Source organism: Notamacropus eugenii, chromosome 1 (genome assembly GCF_028372415.1).
Source record: "Notamacropus eugenii isolate mMacEug1 chromosome 1, mMacEug1.pri_v2, whole genome shotgun sequence".
NCBI classification, from domain to species: Eukaryota; Metazoa; Chordata; class Mammalia; order Diprotodontia; family Macropodidae; genus Notamacropus; species Notamacropus eugenii.
In genome coordinates, this window is record NC_092872.1 from 641,287,249 (window position 1) to 641,306,032 (window position 18,784).

The following is an 18,784-nucleotide window of genomic DNA, read 5'->3' on the forward strand; positions in this document are numbered from 1 at the left end:
CCTTAGTCCCACTTGACTATGATGATGCCCTTGATCTTGCCATCATTCAGTAATGCACCACTTCCATGGTCATGAACCCTGAAGTTCCCTAATCTCAAATCAAATGCTGCTCTTTATACATGCTGTGACCTTCAGACCCTTTTCTAGGATACTACTAGGCTAGCCTCTCCTATAGCTATACTCTCCTCCTTTCTCCATCTTTATCCAAGTTCAACTCTATACTTGGCTGCCCTGGGTGGTACAGTGAATGGAATACTGGGCCTGCAGTCAGGAAGACCTGAGTACAGATTTGGTCTAAAACACTAGCTGTGTGACCTTGGGCAAGTCACTTCACCTCTGATTGCTTCAGTTTCCTCTGCTGTAAAATGGGGATAATAATAGCACCTACCTCCCAGGGTTATTGTGAGGATCAAATGAGATAATATTTCAGAAAATCCTATAGCACAGTGCCTGACACATAGTAGGCCTACGTAAAAGCTTATTCTTTCCCCCTTTCCCCTTGAGTCCTTTATACTTACTGACTAGCCAATCTTGCCATACCAAGCTTCAGCCTTTTATCACCGCTATCACGTTCTGTCTTTGCGCCTACAATGTGTTGCTGAATGAATCTGGAGAAAATAATGAAACCATGTGAACTGAAGATGTTGCAGATTTATGTTACATATCTTCAACTGCAGTACTGCAAGTCAATCCTTTTATGTCTCCCTTTATGAGTTCAAATACAGCCTCTGACGCTTACTAGCTGTGTGACCCTCGTCAAGTCACTTAACCTTGTTTGCCTCAGTTTCCTCATCAGTAAAAAGAGCTGGAAAAGGAAATGACAAACGACTCCAGTATCTCTGCCAAGAAAACCCCAAATGGGGTCACAAAGAGTCGGACTTGACTGAAAGAACTCAACAACAACAATAATTTATTCATATGAAATGCCAGGCTGGATGAATCAAAGCCAGAATTAAGGGTGCCAGGAGAAATATCAACATTCTCAGATATGCAGATGATACCAATCTGATGGCAGAAGGTGAAGAAGAATTAAGAAGCCTCTTGATGAGGGTGAAAGAGGAGAGTGTAAAAGCTGGCTTGGAGCTTAATATTAACAAAAAGAAGATTATGGCATCTGTTCCTATTACTTCCTGGCAAATAGAGGGAGAAGAAATGGAAGCAGTGTCAGATTTTTATTCTTGGGCTCAAAGATCATTGCAGATGGTGACTGCACCCATGAAATTAAAAGACGCTTGCTCCTTGGAAGGAAAGCTATGGCAAATCTGGATAGCATACTAAAAAGCAGAGACATCACCTTGCTGACAGGTCCATATAGTCCAAGCTGTGATTATTCTAGTAGTAATATATAGCTGTAAGAGTTACACTCTAACAGAGGTGGGGAACCTGTGGCCTTGAGGCCACATAGGACCTTCTAGGTCCTTGGGTGTGACCTTTTGACTGAGTCTAAGTTTTACAGAACAAATCCTTGCATTAAGGGGATTTGTCCTGTGAAATTTGGATTCAGTCAAAGGGCCACACTTGAGGAACTTGAGGGCTATGTGATCTTGAGGCCACAGGTTCCCCACCCCTGCACTGTCAGGAAAATTGAATACCACAGAACTGACACTTTTGAATTATGGTGCTGGAGAAGATTTTTGAGAGTTCCTTGGAAAGTAAGGAGATCAGATCAATCAATACTTAAAGAAATTAACTGACTGTTCATTGGAAGGACAAATAATGAAGCCGAAGCTTAAATACTTTGGCCACATGAGAAAACAGAATTGACTGGGAAAGACTCTAATGCAGGGAAAGATTGAATGCAGGGGAGAAGGTGATAACAGAGGATGAAATAAATAGTGTCATTGAAACAATGAAGCTTGGACAGATTTCAGAAGGTAGTAGAGGACAGAGGGATGTGGCATGCTATGGTTTATGGGGTCATGAAGATTGAAACATGACTGAACAACTGAATAACAACGAAATTTATTCATTATCCTACTCAATGCAATGGTTCTTCCAAACCTTTTCTTCCCCCCACCCAACTTCTCATGGTTTCCCCTCTCATCACCTTCTTAGCTGAGAAGTTCACCTCATATTTTGCTTAAAAGAAAAAAAAGAAAAAAGAAAAAAAAATTAAAGCTGTTTGCTGAGAGCTGCCTCTTCACCCTTCTTCTTTATCTCACTTCACCTGCATGACTTTTGCCACTAACTCCTCCTTTCCCCGTATCTCACATGATGCCCTTCTCCTTGCCAGGGCAAACTCCTCTGTGTGTGCAAGTTATCCCATTCCATCCCATCTTCTCCAATAGATTGCCCTATCATCTCCACTCCCTTACTTATCTTCAGTCTCTCTCTGTCTACTGGCCACTTCCCTATTGCCTACAAACATGCCCATCTTTCCTCCATCACTAAAAAACCCTCACTTGATCCATATATCCCTACCAGCTATTATCCCATATCTCTCCTCCTAGTTGTGGTCAAACTCTTTGAAAAGGCTAACTACAATAGGTGCCTTCACTTCCTTTCCTTTTGCTGTCTTCTTAACTCTCTACAATTGGACTTTCCACCTCAGCATTCAACTGATGTTTTCTCCACAGTTACCAATGATCTCTTCATTGCCAAATCTAATGGAATTTTCTCAATTTTCATCCTTCTTGATCTCTATACCACCTTTATAATGTTAATCACCTTTCTTCTTGATAATCTCTTCTCTCTAGGTTTGAATGAAATACTTTGTTTTTGTTTTCCTGCTACCTATCTATTACTTCTTAGTCTTCTTGTTGTATAATTTATCCAGGTTATATCCACTGTGAGTCTCATGAGGCTCTGTCCTGGGCTCTCTCCTCTTCACCCCATATACTGTTTTACTTGGTGAGCTTATCAATTCTTTTGGATTCAATTATCAACTCTATGCTGATGGCTCTCAAATCTTCTTATCTACTCCTAACCTTTCTTATGACCTCCAGTCTCACATCTCCAAATGCCTGTTGGACATCTCCAACTGGATATCCTGTAGACGTCTTAAACTCAGCATATCAAAAACTGAATACATAATTTTCCCCTTCAAACTCTCCTGTCTTCCTAACTTCCTTATCACTATTGAGGGCACCACAAATTTTTCTGTTACTCACATTTGTAATCTAGGTGTTATCCTTGACTCTTCACTCTCAGTCTCCATATCCAATCTGTTGTCAGGGCTTGTTAATTTTACCTTCATAAGATCTCTTGCATTGCCTCCTCTCTTCTTACGTAGCCGCTACCCTGATATAGATCATTCCTCATCATCTCTCACTTGAACTATTACAATAGTCTATGAGTTAATCTTCCTGCCACAAGTCTCTCTTTATTCCTGTTTATCCTACGTTTGGATGTCAAAATGATATTCCTAAACCACAGGTCTGACTATGCCATCCTCTTTAGTCAGAAAACTCCAATGATTCTGTATTGCCTCCAAGATTGGGACAGGCAGAGTAACTTGCTACGAAGATTTTTTTTCCCATTTACTTTCTTCTCTTCTAACTTTAGCTTCATTGGTTTTGTTTGTGCAAAAACTTTCTAATTTTACATAATCAAAAGTGTCTGTTTTACCTCTTATGATCTTCTCTATCCTTTGTTTGGTCATGAACTTTTTTCCCCATCCATTAATCTAGCAAGTGAGTTTTTCCTAGCTTCTCTAATTTGTCCATAATGTCAGACTTCTTAAGTTCATCTTTGCCAATTTGATAGGTGTGAGGTGCAAGCTCAGTGTTATGTGTTTTAATGCTCATTTATTTTATTAATTATTACTCACATGGAGCTGTCTTTCATTTAGTTAAGAGTTTATAGTTCTTCTTTTGAGCACTTTCCATGTCTTTAAAAAAAAAACCGTTTGCTAATGAGTTTCCTGTGCATCTATATTAGCCTTTTTCAGCCGATCCCTTTTTTCTTCCTTGTTGGCATCATTGCTGTTTGATGTGTTATTTATTGGTGACATGTTTTGCAAATGTTATAAAATATATCTCAGTTGAATGGAAAAAGTGATATGTAAGCAAAATGCCTTGTGAAATTTGAAGAAAAATAGGCCTTGTGGGAAAAGCCATTGAAGGACTACTATAGTAGAAAATGCAAGATCCAAACTAAATGTAAGAAACCTCTTTTATTTGGACCCCATTAGTTCAATTCAGTTCAAGAAACATTTATTAAGTATGTGCAAAGTTAAGAAAATTGTGCTAGTTGCTAAGAATACAAAGACAAAAACGAAAATAGTCCCTACCATTAAAACTAGGGGCAGTTCAGTGGCAAAGTGGAGAGAGTGCTGGAAGACTCCTTTTCCTGAGTCCAAAGCTGGCCTCAGATACTTACTAGCTGTATGACCCTGTTTGCCTCAGTTTCCTCATATGTAAAATGAGCTAGAGAAGGAAATGGCAAACCATTCCAGTATCCTTGTCAAGAAAACTCCAAAAGAGGTCACAAAGTCAGACACAACTGAAATGACTGAACATCAAACAACTTTAACATTTAAAAAACCCACCTGTGGCATTTCTCTCATTCTTCATGGCCTTTTGCATAACCCTGGTAACACCTTAATGATCATATTGCCAGGTTTTTCCCTATAACCTGGCATATAGTTTAGTTCTGAGATCTTCAAAGACTCTTGAGAGAACAGATAGCATCATGTCTGAATTACTTGGGACAAGCAATAATTTTGACATGGTTCCATTTTGTGAATAGTCATGTTATGTGCCTCTGATAACACCAGGCTGACTCAGAGTATCTAACTTTAACCAGCTGAAACTGGATTTATCTATTTTGCCCACATTTAATTAGTTCTCTGTCAGTTGAGTAATGGGGATTATGATATACCTACATTTTTAATTGTTCTCTTATGTTGTGTTTTTAATTCTTGGGTTTTTAAGAATGGATACTACTCCAAGGAACTATAAAAAAATTACAACTCTTTAAAGAGTTTACTTCAATAACTGTAAGAGATATTGCAAAGGCTGTTGGTATAGAAGTCAGGAGTTTCAAGGATTATTCAAATCCACCTTGAAACCAAATTGTTACATCCAGGTACAAAGGAAAGTGCAGTTGAAGAAGTAAAATGAAGCTTAAAAACTGACAAACTGTTAATTGCAAAACAGCCTAATTAATCTTCCCCAAACAAGCAAAGATCTTCAGAGGGAACAGGCAGGTGATGTGGTTGTTATTGACTCCTTTACAATAAGGTTTGAAGTTGGAAGAACAGTGAAAAGACCAGTTTTTTTTTCCCTGTAAAGGCTACTCACCACTTCTTTCAAGAAACAACAATTTATCATCTTCAAGACAATACAAAGATTAGAGTACTAAAGATTGGGAAATGGTCATTTATACTGAAGAAACTTACTTTTTTTCCACTTAAGGGTATATCAGAACCATTTTCAGAAGTTCAGAAGAGCATATAATATATGAATATCTCCATTAAACTTTAAAACATTCACCCAAAATAATGTTTGGTGATTTTTTTTTTATTTCCAGTATTCCTGGAGGTATTAATGACATCTAATAAATATATTGATATGCTGAGATGTAGGATTGCCTTGGAATTATACAAATTCCAAAATAGATTGTATGTCATATGCAACATGGCCTTACTCTGTGCCACAAATTGTGAAAGGTTAAGAAAGTTTCCAAGGTGGAGAGAAACATGCTTCATTGCCCTTGAAATTTGCCTGATTAAAATCGCACTGAAAACTGATGGGCTGTAATCAAGAAAAGATTTGGAAAAAGTGAACTGTTTAACAAAAATATGCTGTCCCATGATGGTGATGCAAATATACTTTCAGGATGAATTAAAAGTGTCAGTGTTTTGTTAACTCAGTGCTGAACTGTATAGAACAAGTAATTACAACTAAAGGATATGGTGCGTATTAAAAGGTTTAAAGACATAAAAAATAAGGTTATTATTATTATATATAAGGTGATACATTTAGGTATTTTACTTTGACCCAGTTAATTTGAACACTGTTGTAGACACTCTCTTACTATCTCCTTACTTATCTTAGGTTTCAAGTTCCTCCCTCAGATATTTTTCATTTTGTTCTTTCCAGCCCCAAAATAACGGAAACCAAATAAGTTGAATTTTTTCTGCCCTTTCTGTCAACAGTGATCACTTTGCTATCCAACACAAGTACCAGTATGTTTCCCTCTTTGATCCTAAGTTGATTTATCAGCTCCCTATGCATCCATACTGGTTTCTTTAAGATGGCCCCCCATCCTTCATCATGGGAATTAGAATCAATTTCCATGTATTTGAGAAAATTAGCAAAAGCATGTACAAATCCCAAACTCTTTTATGGCAAAGAATATCCATGATGTCTATCAAAATAGATATTATGCTGAAAATTCCATATGACTTTGGAACAATATTATCCCTAATGCTAATTTAAAAAAAAACAACAAGTGTCATAGCTAGGGGTTGTGAAGGTTTTTAATCTCTAAGAAATTAGAAAGAAGCTTTGATTGGAGATACTTATCAATAAATTAAGATAATTAATTCTCTTCAAGGTCACCATTACTGCCCTATGATACTCTGATATTTTATTAGATTATATTTTATTTTTAGCAATTAATTGGTTAATTATGTAGGTTAGAAGACATGAAAGTGATTAGGAAATTGCTAGAATAAAATGCTTTTATGGAAAATAGAGACCATCTCTTAGTCCATAGAATAAAATATTTTTAGTAGCAAATTGGCCATTTTTTAAAAATGCATTGACTATCATTATTTCCTACTTTTTCCTTCACCTAACTTTAAATTTTTCTGTTGCAGGAATCTTCACAAAAGGACAGATGAGTCTTGTAGACCTCATCCATCAATATGTTCGCTATGACGAGATCCATGAAGCAATAAGTGTCCTAAGCAGCATGAACTGGAATACTATGGGTCATCAGTGTTACATGAGCATGAGTGCCATCGTCAATCATCTGCTTAGACAACGGCTAACACCAGAGAGAGAAGGTTAGAGTTAAACTGTAATTCATTCATGCATCATATATATGAAATAATTTTCTTCCTTTTTCTTTTTTGTTGTTGTTGGTTTTTAGTTTTTTTGGAGTCTGTTGGGGTTAAATGATTTGCTTAGGGTCACATAGCTAGTAAGTGTCTGAGGCTGGATTTGAACTTAGGTCCTCCTGGCTCAGGGCCAGTACTCTATCCACTGTACCACCGAACTGCCCCCATCCTATTTCTTTTATTTTACTTTTTGAATCTTCTAGTTTATTAAAAACTTTAAAAAATCACCAACAAACAAGAACATTGTTTATGAAACTTTCAACTTGTTGCAGTTTGTTTTTTTAGGTGTATGTTAAATTTAACAGTTATAATAACCCTGTTTGTGTCCCCTACATGAAATATATATATATGTATATATATATATTTGTATATGCATGTGTGAATGTGTGTGTATATTTTAATCAGTTATTTTTTCTTTGATCCTCATTTGAGCCAATGAGTTAAGCAAACAATTCTTAAAGCTCATTGAGGGTAGGATATTTGCTTAACGTTGCGTAGCTGCAGAGATTTTGGGTACAATATTCTTTCCACCATCCTATGATCCTAGAATTATAGATTTCAAGCTAGGTGAGTCCTTAGAGGTCATTTCATCCAGCTTGTTCATTTTAGAGATGAAAAGATCCAGGCAGCCAGGTGGCACAGGAGGCGAAAGAGCTCTGGACCTGGCTTCAGAAAGACCTAAGATTAAAGTTAGCTTCAGTCACTTTCTAGCTGTCTGACCCTGGACAAGTCCTTTAACCTCCCCCTGCCTCAGTTTCCTCAAATATAAAATTGGTATAATAATAGCATCCTCCTTCCAGGGTTATTGCAAGGATTAAATGAGATAATATTTATAAAGCATTTTGAAAACTTAAAAACACTATACAGATATTATTATTAGCAATTATTAAGTGCCGTGCCCAAAGTTACACAGATAGTAAGCAACAAAACCAGGATTTCAATCTGTTTTCTCTTGCTCTGATATGCGTTCTACCATACCATGTTCAATGCTTCCTCCTTTGTTAATTTACTTGATCAGTGTCAACTACACAGTTGCATTAAAAAAAGATAAAAGGACTGCTTTTGTAGTAGTCCATTGAGTCAGTTGAGACCAGGAGAGGGGATGTAATTTATTCAAGTTGATACAGGTGGCATACAGAGGCACAGCTAAAGTAAAAAACCATGTCTTCTGCTTCCAAATCTGATGCCCTTCCCATTATACTGGCCTTGTCTCCACATCACAGAAGGTGCTCCTTTAATCCTTTGGCATATAATCTTGGAGTGTCTCTAGATAACTCCCACGACTGGCTCAGTGTTTTCCATTTTCCACTCATAGAAAGGTTGGACCACCTTGAAGGGCAAAGGGACATTTGTCTGCTATCATGAAGTTGGTAATTGAGACCCAAAAGAAAGTGGCAACAACCTACTGCCCTGGTAAGTCTACACCACGGGCATTTGCTCAACTTGTTCTGTGGCAGTGATCCAACTAATTCGGACTACTTCCAATATTTCTCTCCACTTAAAAAGAATATGTTAGCAGCTAATGAATAACAGTTCTCATTTACATGGTACCACATAGTTAGACAAAGCTTTCCTCAAAACCACCCTGTGAGGTAGGTAGTTTTGGGACTGTTATCCCTGTTTGAGAGAGGAGGAAATGGAGGCATAGTTGAAATTACTTACTCAAGCTCACGCACCTAATAAAAGCCGGTAGGAACCTTTGAGTTCCTCTTGTTCAACTCCTTAATTTTATGGATAAGGAAACTGAGGATCTGAGAGATTAAGGGATTTATCAACCAGCCATTAAGTGCCAAGCCTGAGCTTTGAACCAGGGGCTCTTTCCCTTCCATTTTGCTGCTAGTTATGAATAAAATACTTCTGATATCACCAGATGGGCACACTCTAGGATTAGATGTGTACCACTGAGTGCTGAAGCTCCCAAAGATCTCTGCTGTTATATGGGCCTCTTGTAGCTAGGCCCCAAACTTAGTTTGAGGAGGAAGGATTAGCCTTCAGGAGGGAGAACAAAGAATGACACTAGCCCCTGAATGTAAATTTCAGGGGCATTTGCTAATATGCAATATAAGGATATCTTTAAAAATATATAACTTACATGAAACCGGGATATAGAAAATATGCACATTATAAGTAAGTGGTTATGTTGGCTTTTTCCCCCATGGATCTGACAGACAGATTTCTGAAAAATTCAGACTTCTTTTCAGCCAGAATTCATTCCATATCTAACCAATTTGCTATGGTAATGTTTTCCTTTTATTAAAGAACTCCAGTGAGCCCTTTTATTTATAATAATGTTATAGTCATCTTTGAGATCTTCCTTTCTGCCCTCAGTTTCAAGCTGGGCTATCTAATGAATCTATAACTGGGCTGATAGTTACTTGTATTCCTCGTAGGCTGGAACATTTCAGATGCAGAAAACATACTGTCAAAAAAACAAACAATGGAAAGAAAATCCAGCTTGTTTTTGCAATAACATTGCAATATTCCATTTTAATCTAAATTGACTGCTGCTTTGAAAGAAAATACCCTTCAAATTCAGCTAATCTTGTACTCTGAAAGGGAGATAACGAGAAACTTAATTTACCAACAGTTTGGCCAAGTACATAGCAATGCTTTCAGATCTGATAAACTAAAAACTTCATAATTGTGCCTAGATTTTCACTAAATGCTAAAATGAATCATTCTAATTCATGGAAGAATCATGGCTCTGACCTTTCTCTGAGGTCTAGTGACTAACCTTCCACTTCTTCACTGTCCATCCCTACCTTGGCTTCAACTTCAATTCAATTTAATAAACACTTATTAAGCATCTACTATGTGCCAGGCATTCTACGAAGCCCTGGGCATACAGAAAGAAGCAAAAGACAGTCCCTGCCTTCCAGGAGCTTACGATCGCATGGAGTTTCTCCAAGACCCATAAAAACCTGTCCACAGAAGTTTCATCCACACTAAAGTATAAATGACTAAATGAGCAGGGAGGATGTTAGCATTTTAATAGAGTCTGGAATCATAGACTAAAAGAATAGAACATTCTAGTTGTATTTCAGGTCTTATCAACAGATCATACGGGTAGGACTTGATGCCCTTGAAATCCCATTGTGCAAGCCGTATGCCTACACCTACTCTGCCTAAACATAATTGTGGTGCTGGTTCTAACCCTTGTGTTCATTTGTTCACTTCAGCATTGGTGCACAATGTACTGATTCCACTCCCCTGTCAGGAAAGGGAATTTTTCCTCCCTTTGGTTAAAGAGAGCAAATGTCAAGTTTGTGAGTTGATTTTACTGGAAAAACTTGTTCAAACTGTGTTACTTTGATGAGTCACTCTTTTAATTACCCATTTGCGGTGAGAGGTTGGTTCATTATGGATTTCTTCACTTTTGACAGCTTTTTGTTGATCAGAGTCATTGTCAGCTTAGCCTTAAGTGAAAGTTTATACACAGGTTTGTTTTTGTACCAGCTGTCATATTTTAATTTCATCTTTCCTGCAGCAAGCTCATATTTCATCTAAGTCGGCAAAACCTGACTGACTGCAAACATGAGTGCTCGCTTGTAATTGAAGCAGCTTCCCTTGTCTCAGTGCTGTCTCTGTTTGAACTCCACAGCACAGCTTGAGGCAAGCCTTGGATCCTTCTATGCTCCAACGAGACCCCTCTCCGATACAACTATATTGGAATATAGAGACCCAATCAGCAAATACGCAAGGAGGTTCTTCCACCACTTGCTCAGGTGATCGATTGACAGTTTTCACTTTGTTTAGTTTCAAAATTAATTGCATAGTTCCGTGGTCATATGTCTTAATTAAAGTATTCTTTAATATCATTATCTGTTGTTTTCTTTTTTCTTTTTATCAGTCCACTTTAGGAAGAAAAAGCACCTACCTTCCCCAATCACGGTTTACTTAATTGGTTCTTGTTTTCTTTTTAAGCATTATAATGGAGCATTGTGGAGGGCCCTTCCCTCACTGATACCTTTTAATGTCACTCCTCTTTTCTTATGCGAAAAAGGCTGATCACATGTGTGGTCAATTTTTAATTTAACTTAGTTGCATTTCTAGCACAAAAGAAGCTTGAGAGTTTTAAAGGAATACTAGAAATGCAAATAAGTAACCTGTCAGCCAAGGATTTTTAACTGGAAAACTTCTAAAATGTAAATCATGTGTTCCCCTCACTTTCAGAATTGTTATTATGGAATGGCTGTTCCGTTGTCTCATCAGGTAATGGCATGGAACTTTACTGCGTCTCATTTACAATACGTAGCAAGTAGGTGAAGGAAGACATTCTTTTACCTCATTCAGACTTGGGACAAAGAAAACATCTGTACAAAGTCAAGATATTATCACCACATATGAGATGAAATAATTTTCAGTGCCATACACCAAAAGGAAAGTGCTATTTCAAAATGATTATTTCACAGCTAGACAATTATTATCATTATTATGTCTTTAAGAATAGTACTTTTAATTTTTTCAAATTAATTTCAAAGCTTTCATTTAATTTATTTTCAATAAATCTATGTGGTAGATATGGTGATCATCACTTCACCAGTTAACAAACTGAGGCACAGAGAAATTGACTCAAGTAAATCATATAGCAAGATAGTGCTAGCAGGATCTCTTGACTCTCAATCCCCATTCAACTGTACATGCATTTTATTAAGTCCCTACTAAGTGGAAAGCCTTGGAGATGCAAACACAAAAACGGAAGTAGTTCCTGCCTTCAAAAAACTTCTGTTCCGTTGGGAGAAAAGAACATACATGAAGATAAGTAAATACAAAATAATTCTGTCATTTAATAGTGTGATAGAATGCTGAACCTAGAGTTGGAACACCTGGGTTCAGATCTCCTTTCAGATATTTACTAGCTGAGTAATCAGGGACAAATTATTTAACCTTAGACAGTCTGTTTCCTCCTCTGTAAAATAGGGATATTAATACTTTCATATTACCTACCTTCTAGGAAGGTAGTATGAAAAAAAGTGATTTGTAAACTTGAAAGCATTGTATAAATATGAGTTTCGTTTTTATTTTACATCCTCTATGCAAAATGATTACTGGAAACTTTCACCTAGTACAGAATAGAGTGAATGGCGGTCTTTGCCCTTTGTCTACCTACTCACTCTTTAATTACCCCCTCCTTCCCCTCTTCCCCGCCAAAAAAAAAAAAAAAAAAAAGGACACAAAGAAACTTTGAATTGGCATGAATACTTATTATTTGTTCAGGTACTTTGTACACCGGATCAAGATATATGGGAAAAAAACACTGTGCTGTAGTTTTTCATTTTTCATAATTAGACTTCTGTTTTTAATGTGGTGTTTTTAACTTTGACTAGTGATAAAAGGCTGTGAAAAACAAAATATCCTTAAAGGTTCTGAAGTGTGTTCATATGTTGCTAGAATGTGGACTTCAGTTGAATACTTTTTCTAAATGACTCAGTGTTAATGCATTTGAAGTGACTTCATATTGGATGAGTCAAATATAAGTCAGCAAGTGCCAGTAACATATGAGACTTCTATTCATATTTTAACTTAGGTAGTTGTAAAAAATCTGTTTGAGATTCATTACCTCAGTTATCCAGAACTTGGTGGAATTCTCCAGAATGGAGAAGGTATTGGGTAACAAAGGAAGGAAGGAAAGAGAATGAGAACAACCACATGCAAATTGAAATAGATGCTCTTTTATTTTTCATGTTTCTCAGTCTAGGAGTCTGCCTCTGAGACGACTGGACTATGAAAAGATGAATGATAAAAAAGTTTAAATTCTTTTTTCTGGCTCATCTCATAGAAATCCTGCTGCTGTGGCTTTGGGATGTTGAATTTCACATAATCTGCAAATATGGGACTTTAGAGGGTATTGATTTATTTTACCTAATGTAGTGGTGGAATTCTGCCTTTAGTATAGCATTCTGTGAGTGGCTACAGAGTTGTTGGGATTAAATGTAAGACTAGCTTTTCCATGTATGTGGTTGCTTCTGTAACTGTCCTTCCTCCCCAACCCACAAATGTACTAGATTTTTATTTATTTTTTCTGTATCTTACTACTGCCCTGGGTATAATGATTTTTATTAATTCTTCTGACTGTAGGCCACACATAAGTATTAAGGAGGGGGAAGATTAAATACAGAGAAAATTAAAAGAGATTGCTAAATCAGACACATTTTTTTTGTTTAAACGACTGCCAAGTTTGTCCTCTTCTTAGAGGGGAAAGGAACAGGTCAAGTGCCTTTTTTACTTTAGTGAATTATGAGTATAGCATCCCCTCTGTATTTTCATTTGATTGTTCATTACTTTAACATGTAATTGTGAGAAAAGCTACTAAATATCTAAGTCAGGAGCAAGCACAACAACTTTTAATGTTAGTATAAGGCAACATCTTGGCAGTGCTTCTATAGCAGCACCGCATGTTTGCATGGTGTCTGGGTTTCTTAAACTTAGGGTCAGAGAGTTACTTTTTTTGTTTTGTTTTGGCCTTTCTTTTATTTTGCTGGTTTCTAATCTTTACTCCAGAAAATATGCAAATCATAGTTCTCACCACTTTGAACTTTGTGCCCAGAAGACTGTGCCCTACTGATCTCCACACAGGTCCAAGAAATCTTAAGTCTCAACCACTATCTTCCTATTCAAGTTTAGGCAAGATTTTATGCTTTCAAGATCTTGGTTTCTCTAGCCAAAGATAATACTGACCAGTTCTATATCCTTAAATGCAGTAGCCTCAAGGAGTTGCTCCAGATGTTCCACCAAATATTGTAAGGGTTTTATGATTCAATTCTAGTCCAAAAGTTTTGTGATCTTTTTTTTTAACTTGAACAAGTTAAACTGAACAGTTTTTTTAATTGTTAAAGTTAGTATATTTCTTTGTTATATTTTTCGCCCTTGAGGTCTTAAAGTACTTACTAGTAAAACTATGCTGTAGTTTTAAAAATTCACCCACTTCAGTGCATATCAGGTCAAATCAAATGAAATTAGTCATATTTATTCCTTACTTTTGTAAGGGTTGAAATAGTTGACCTATTGAATATCTATTTAGACATAGGAATATGACCTCATGCTTGGTAGAGTACTAAACTTCAAATCAGAAAGACCTGAATTTGAGTCCTGCCTCTGACACATATGAGTTGTATGACCATGGGCAAGTCATTTAATTGCCTAAGCCACAAAGGATTGTAGTTTCCTCATAGGGTATCTGTGGAAGGATCAGATGAGGTCATGTATATAGAGCATTTTGAATCTGTGTGGTGGTACAGTAGAGAGGGCACTGGGCCTGGAGTCTGGAGGACCTGAATTCAAATCCAGCCTCAGATAATTTACTAGCTGTATACCCTGGACAAATCACTATCTCTCAACCTCATTTTACTCATCTGTAAAACAAGTGTGTTGGACTCAGTGGCATCTAAGACACCTTTCAGGTCTAACTTTATGACCCCGTGCTTCTAATAGAGGAGGTAGAAATGCAAAGATTAGGAAATTTTTCCTCCTTACATCCCTTTCCTACTCATATGCACTTCTGTGTTACCCAAGGAAGCAATGTTCATAAAGAAGAAGCCTTGTGTGGTAAAAAAGATACTGACAATAGAATTTTAGAACTGGAAGGAATCATGGAGATATGATTCAATTCCATCATCTTCCAGATGAGAAAACACAAAGAAAATAAGTGATTAACCCAAGAATCTACAGTTAGTCAATTAGACTTGATTTTCAATTTGGTTTACTTAATAAGTCTTTTAAAAATCTCCCAAGATTTTAGTTTTACCTGGCATGAAAAAGAGGCAGCAGCATAGCACAGAGGGTAGAGAACTGGCCTGGAAGTCCTGAATTTAAGTCCTGCTTCTGATATATTATTGACTGTGCGACTCTTGGCATGGAAGTCACTTAACCTTTCAGTGCTCAAGGCAACTCTCTAGGACAGCTCAGAGAAAGTGCCTGACTTGCATTGGTGGAAGAAGTTTCCTCTCTTGGAAGTTCTTTTTACCAATGAAATCACAGGTGTCTAGTCTTTAGCCTAGGATGAAACACTAAAGTTATCATGTGAATGACTAACAATAGAAAGATAGATTTTGAATCATTGTATGGCTTCTTAAAATTTGTTTTAGGGGCGGAGCCAAGATGGCAGACTAGAAAGACACGCTTACGCAGGGTCCTCCCCACAGCCATAAAATACCTGTAGAGAGGGACTCTCAACAAATTTTGGAGCAGCAGAAGTAGAGAACATTGGAGTGCAGGAGATTTCCAGCCCACGGTGACCTGAAAGGCCCACGGAAACATCAGTTGCCAAGCACGGAGCCCAGCCCAGCCTTGGCTGAGCGGTGGCACAGGCGTGGCAAGACTCTGGGAGGAGGACACCTCGGGGGCAAATCTCCAGTCGCAGTAGCAGGTCCTCAGATCCCTTGGCCCACAGGCACCAAAGGCCAGAGATGGGGTTTAATCAGCAAGCCAGGAAGGGAGAAGGGCTTTCCCATAGCTCCAGCAGCAGGCAGCAGCCAGCAGCCACAGAGGGTGCACAGCAGCCCGTAAGGGAAACTCCATTGTTGGAGCATTAAAAACCGCTGGGGGCATTGAAAAGCTGAGTCTTACCTCAGCCCTTGGTGGAGGCCCTGGGAGAGCTGGTCTTTGTTTCACACTGAATGGTGGCCCTGCCCATCCAGCTTATCTGAAAATCAGCCCCCAGTGCAGACTTTATCGGAACTGGAGCCCAAGTGGCTGTGGAGAGGTATCTGCTAAGATTCTGGGCACAGAAATCCCTCTCTGCATGCAGACCAGTACACGCTTGATTGTGCCATCTTGGAGGAACTGAGATTTCACAGATTCCCAGATTATACCCTACTCTTGACAAAGGATCTAAAAGTCAAGTAACGGATTGGGAAAATGCCCAAAAAAGGGAAAAAAAGTAAGACCATAGAAGGCTGCTTTCTTGGTGAACAGATATCTCCTCCCATCCTTTCAGATGAGGAAGAACAATGCTTACCATCAGGGAAAGACATAAAAGTCAAGGCTTCTGTATCCCAAACACCCAAAATAAATATTCAGTGGGATCAGGCCATGGAAGAGCTCAAAAAGGATTTTGAAAGTCAAGTTAGAGAGGTGGAGGAAAAACTGGAAAGAGAAATGAGAGAGATGAAAGAAAAGCATGACAAGCAGGTCAACACTTTGCTAAAAGAGACCCAAAAAAATGCTGAAGAAAATAACACCTTGAAAAATAGGCTAACTCAATTGGCAAAAGAGGTTCAAAAAGCCAATGAGAAGAAGAATGCTTTCAAAAGCAGAATTAGCCAAATGGAAAAGGAGGTTCAAAAGCTCACTGAAGAAAATAGTTCTTTCAGAATTAGAATGGAACAGATGGAGGCTAATGACTTTATGTGAAACCAAGAAATCACAAAACAAAACCAAAAGAATGAAAAAATGGAAGATAATGTGAAATATCTCATTGGAAAAACAACTGTCCTGGAAAATAGATCTAGGAGAGACAATTTAAAAATTATGGGCCTACCTGAAAGTCATGATCAAAAAAAGAGCCTAGACATCATCTTTCATGAAATTATCAAGGAAAACTGCCCTGATATTCTAGAACCAGAGGGCAAAATAAATATTGAAAGAATCCACCAATCACCACCAGAAAGAGATCTAAAAAGAGAAACTCCTAGGAACATTGTGGCCAAATTCCAGAGTTCCCAGGTCAAGGAGAAAATATTGCAAGCAGCTAGAAAGAAACAATTCAAGTATTGTGGAAATACAATCAGGGTAACACAAGATCTAGGAGCTTCTACATTAAGGGATAGAAGGGCATGGAATACAATATTCCAGAAGTCAAAGGAACTAGGACTAAAACCAAGAATCACCTAACCAACAAAACTGAGTATAATACTTCAGGGAAAAACATTGGCTTTCAATGAAATAGAGGACTTTCAAGCATTCTTGATGAAAAGACCAGAGCTGAAAAGAAAATTTGACCTTCAAACACAAGAATAAAGAGAAGCATGAAAAGGTAAACAGCAAAGAGAAGTCATAAGGGACTTACTAAAGTTGAACTGTTTACATTCCTACATGGAAAGACAATATTTGTAACTCTTGAAACTTTTCAGTATCTGGGTAGTTGGTGGGATTACACACACACACACACACGCACACACATGCACACACACACACATGCACAGACAAAGCACAGAGTGAGCTGAATAGGATGGGATCATATCTTTAAAAAATAAAATTAAGCAGTGAGAGAGAAATATATTGGGAGGAGAAAGGGAGTATTGGAATGGGGCAAATTATCTCTCATAAAAGAGGCAAGCAAAAGAGTTTTCAGTGGAGGGAAAAAGAGGGGAGGTGACAGAAAAACATGAAGCTTACTCTCATCACATTTGACTAAAGGAAGGAATAAAATGCACAATCATTTTGGTATGAAAACCTATCTTACAGCACAGGAAAGTGGGGGAGAAGGGGATAGGAGAGGTAGGGGGGATGATGGAGGGGAGGGCAGTGGGAGGAGGGAGCAATTTGAGGTCAACACTCTTGGGGAGGGACAGGATCCAAAGAGAGAACAGAAGCAATTGGGGGGCAGGATAGGATGGAGGGAAATATAGTTAGTTTTACATAACATGACTATTATGGAAGTCATTTGCAAAACTACAGAAATATGGCGTATATTGAATTGCTTGCTTCCCAAAAGGAATGGGTGGGGAGAGAGGGATGGAGACAAGTTGGAAGTCAAAGTTTTAGGAACAACTGTTGAGTATTGTTCTTACTACTAGGAAATAAGAAATACAGGTAATGGGGTATAGAAAGTTATCTTGCCCTACAGGACAAAAGAGAAGATGGGGACAAGGGAAGGGAGGGATGTTAGAAGAGAGGGCAGATTGGTGATAGGGGCAATTAAAAAGCTTGGCGTTTTGGGGAGGGGGAAGGGGAGAAATGGGGAGAAAATTTGGAACCCCAAATTTTGTGAAAATGAATGTTAAAAGTTAAATAAATAAATTTTAAAAAATTAGTTTTTACTCTAGAGATGTCGAATGCTACCATCATGGAACCAGATTAAAATGTAATTAGGAAATGTTTTTACAAATATATGAAAAATACAATAGAACATAGATAATGTTAATATACAGAGTCAGGAAGACTCATCTTCCTGAGTTCAAATCCAACCTCTGACATTGATTAACTGTGTGACCCTGAGCAAGTCAATTAACACTGTTTGCCTCAGTTTCCCCATCTGCAAGATGAGCTGGAGAAGGAAATGGCAAACCACCCCAGTATCTTTGCCAAGAAGACTCCAGATGGGGTAACAAAGATTTGGACATGATTGAAAAACACTAAACAACAACAGAGTCAACATGGGCTGCAATGATCCTTATGTAGATTTAGTGCTACCCCTGCTTCTGTTTGAGTTTGATATCACTGATCTTTTAGCAGTGGGGAAATTTCTTAACTGTCTGTTTTTTTGCTATAAGTGTAATAAATTGCTTTGATAACATCATTCATAATCTAAACCCAAGCTCAGCTTTTACAGTATAATGTCTTATGGTTTAAAGTATAGAACAAGTGTCTCCTTTCTGGTGACACATTTAGGATTGTTCATTTTACTAGGGAAATGTTTTTTTGTAAACATAGGTAATAATTTTTTCACAAATTGAAAGACGAAAATACAGTGTATAGCATCTAAGTAGAAGAATGAAAACTTACAGGGACTTTAAAGATCTCCTACTATATCTGCTTCATTTTCCATATTGAGAAAGAAGTCTAGAGAAATTAGGGGATTTGTCTAAGGTCTCATAACTTGGTAGTAACCGAAGC

At 37.7% G+C, this 18,784-nt stretch overlaps 1 protein-coding gene across 3 annotated transcripts in view; it reads left to right on the top strand.

The window, feature by feature from the left end:
- The window catches only part of WDPCP (WD repeat containing planar cell polarity effector), a 375,521-nt gene that overhangs the window by 191,865 nt on the left and 164,872 nt on the right, over positions 1-18,784 (top strand). For all 3 annotated transcript variants that reach the window (XM_072635424.1, XM_072635425.1, XM_072635427.1), the window contains exons 12-13: positions 6,767-6,955; positions 10,611-10,734. In XM_072635424.1, coding sequence (XP_072491525.1) covers positions 6,767-6,955; positions 10,611-10,734 — 313 coding nt within the window. The remainder of the gene's footprint in view (positions 1-6,766; positions 6,956-10,610; positions 10,735-18,784) is intronic.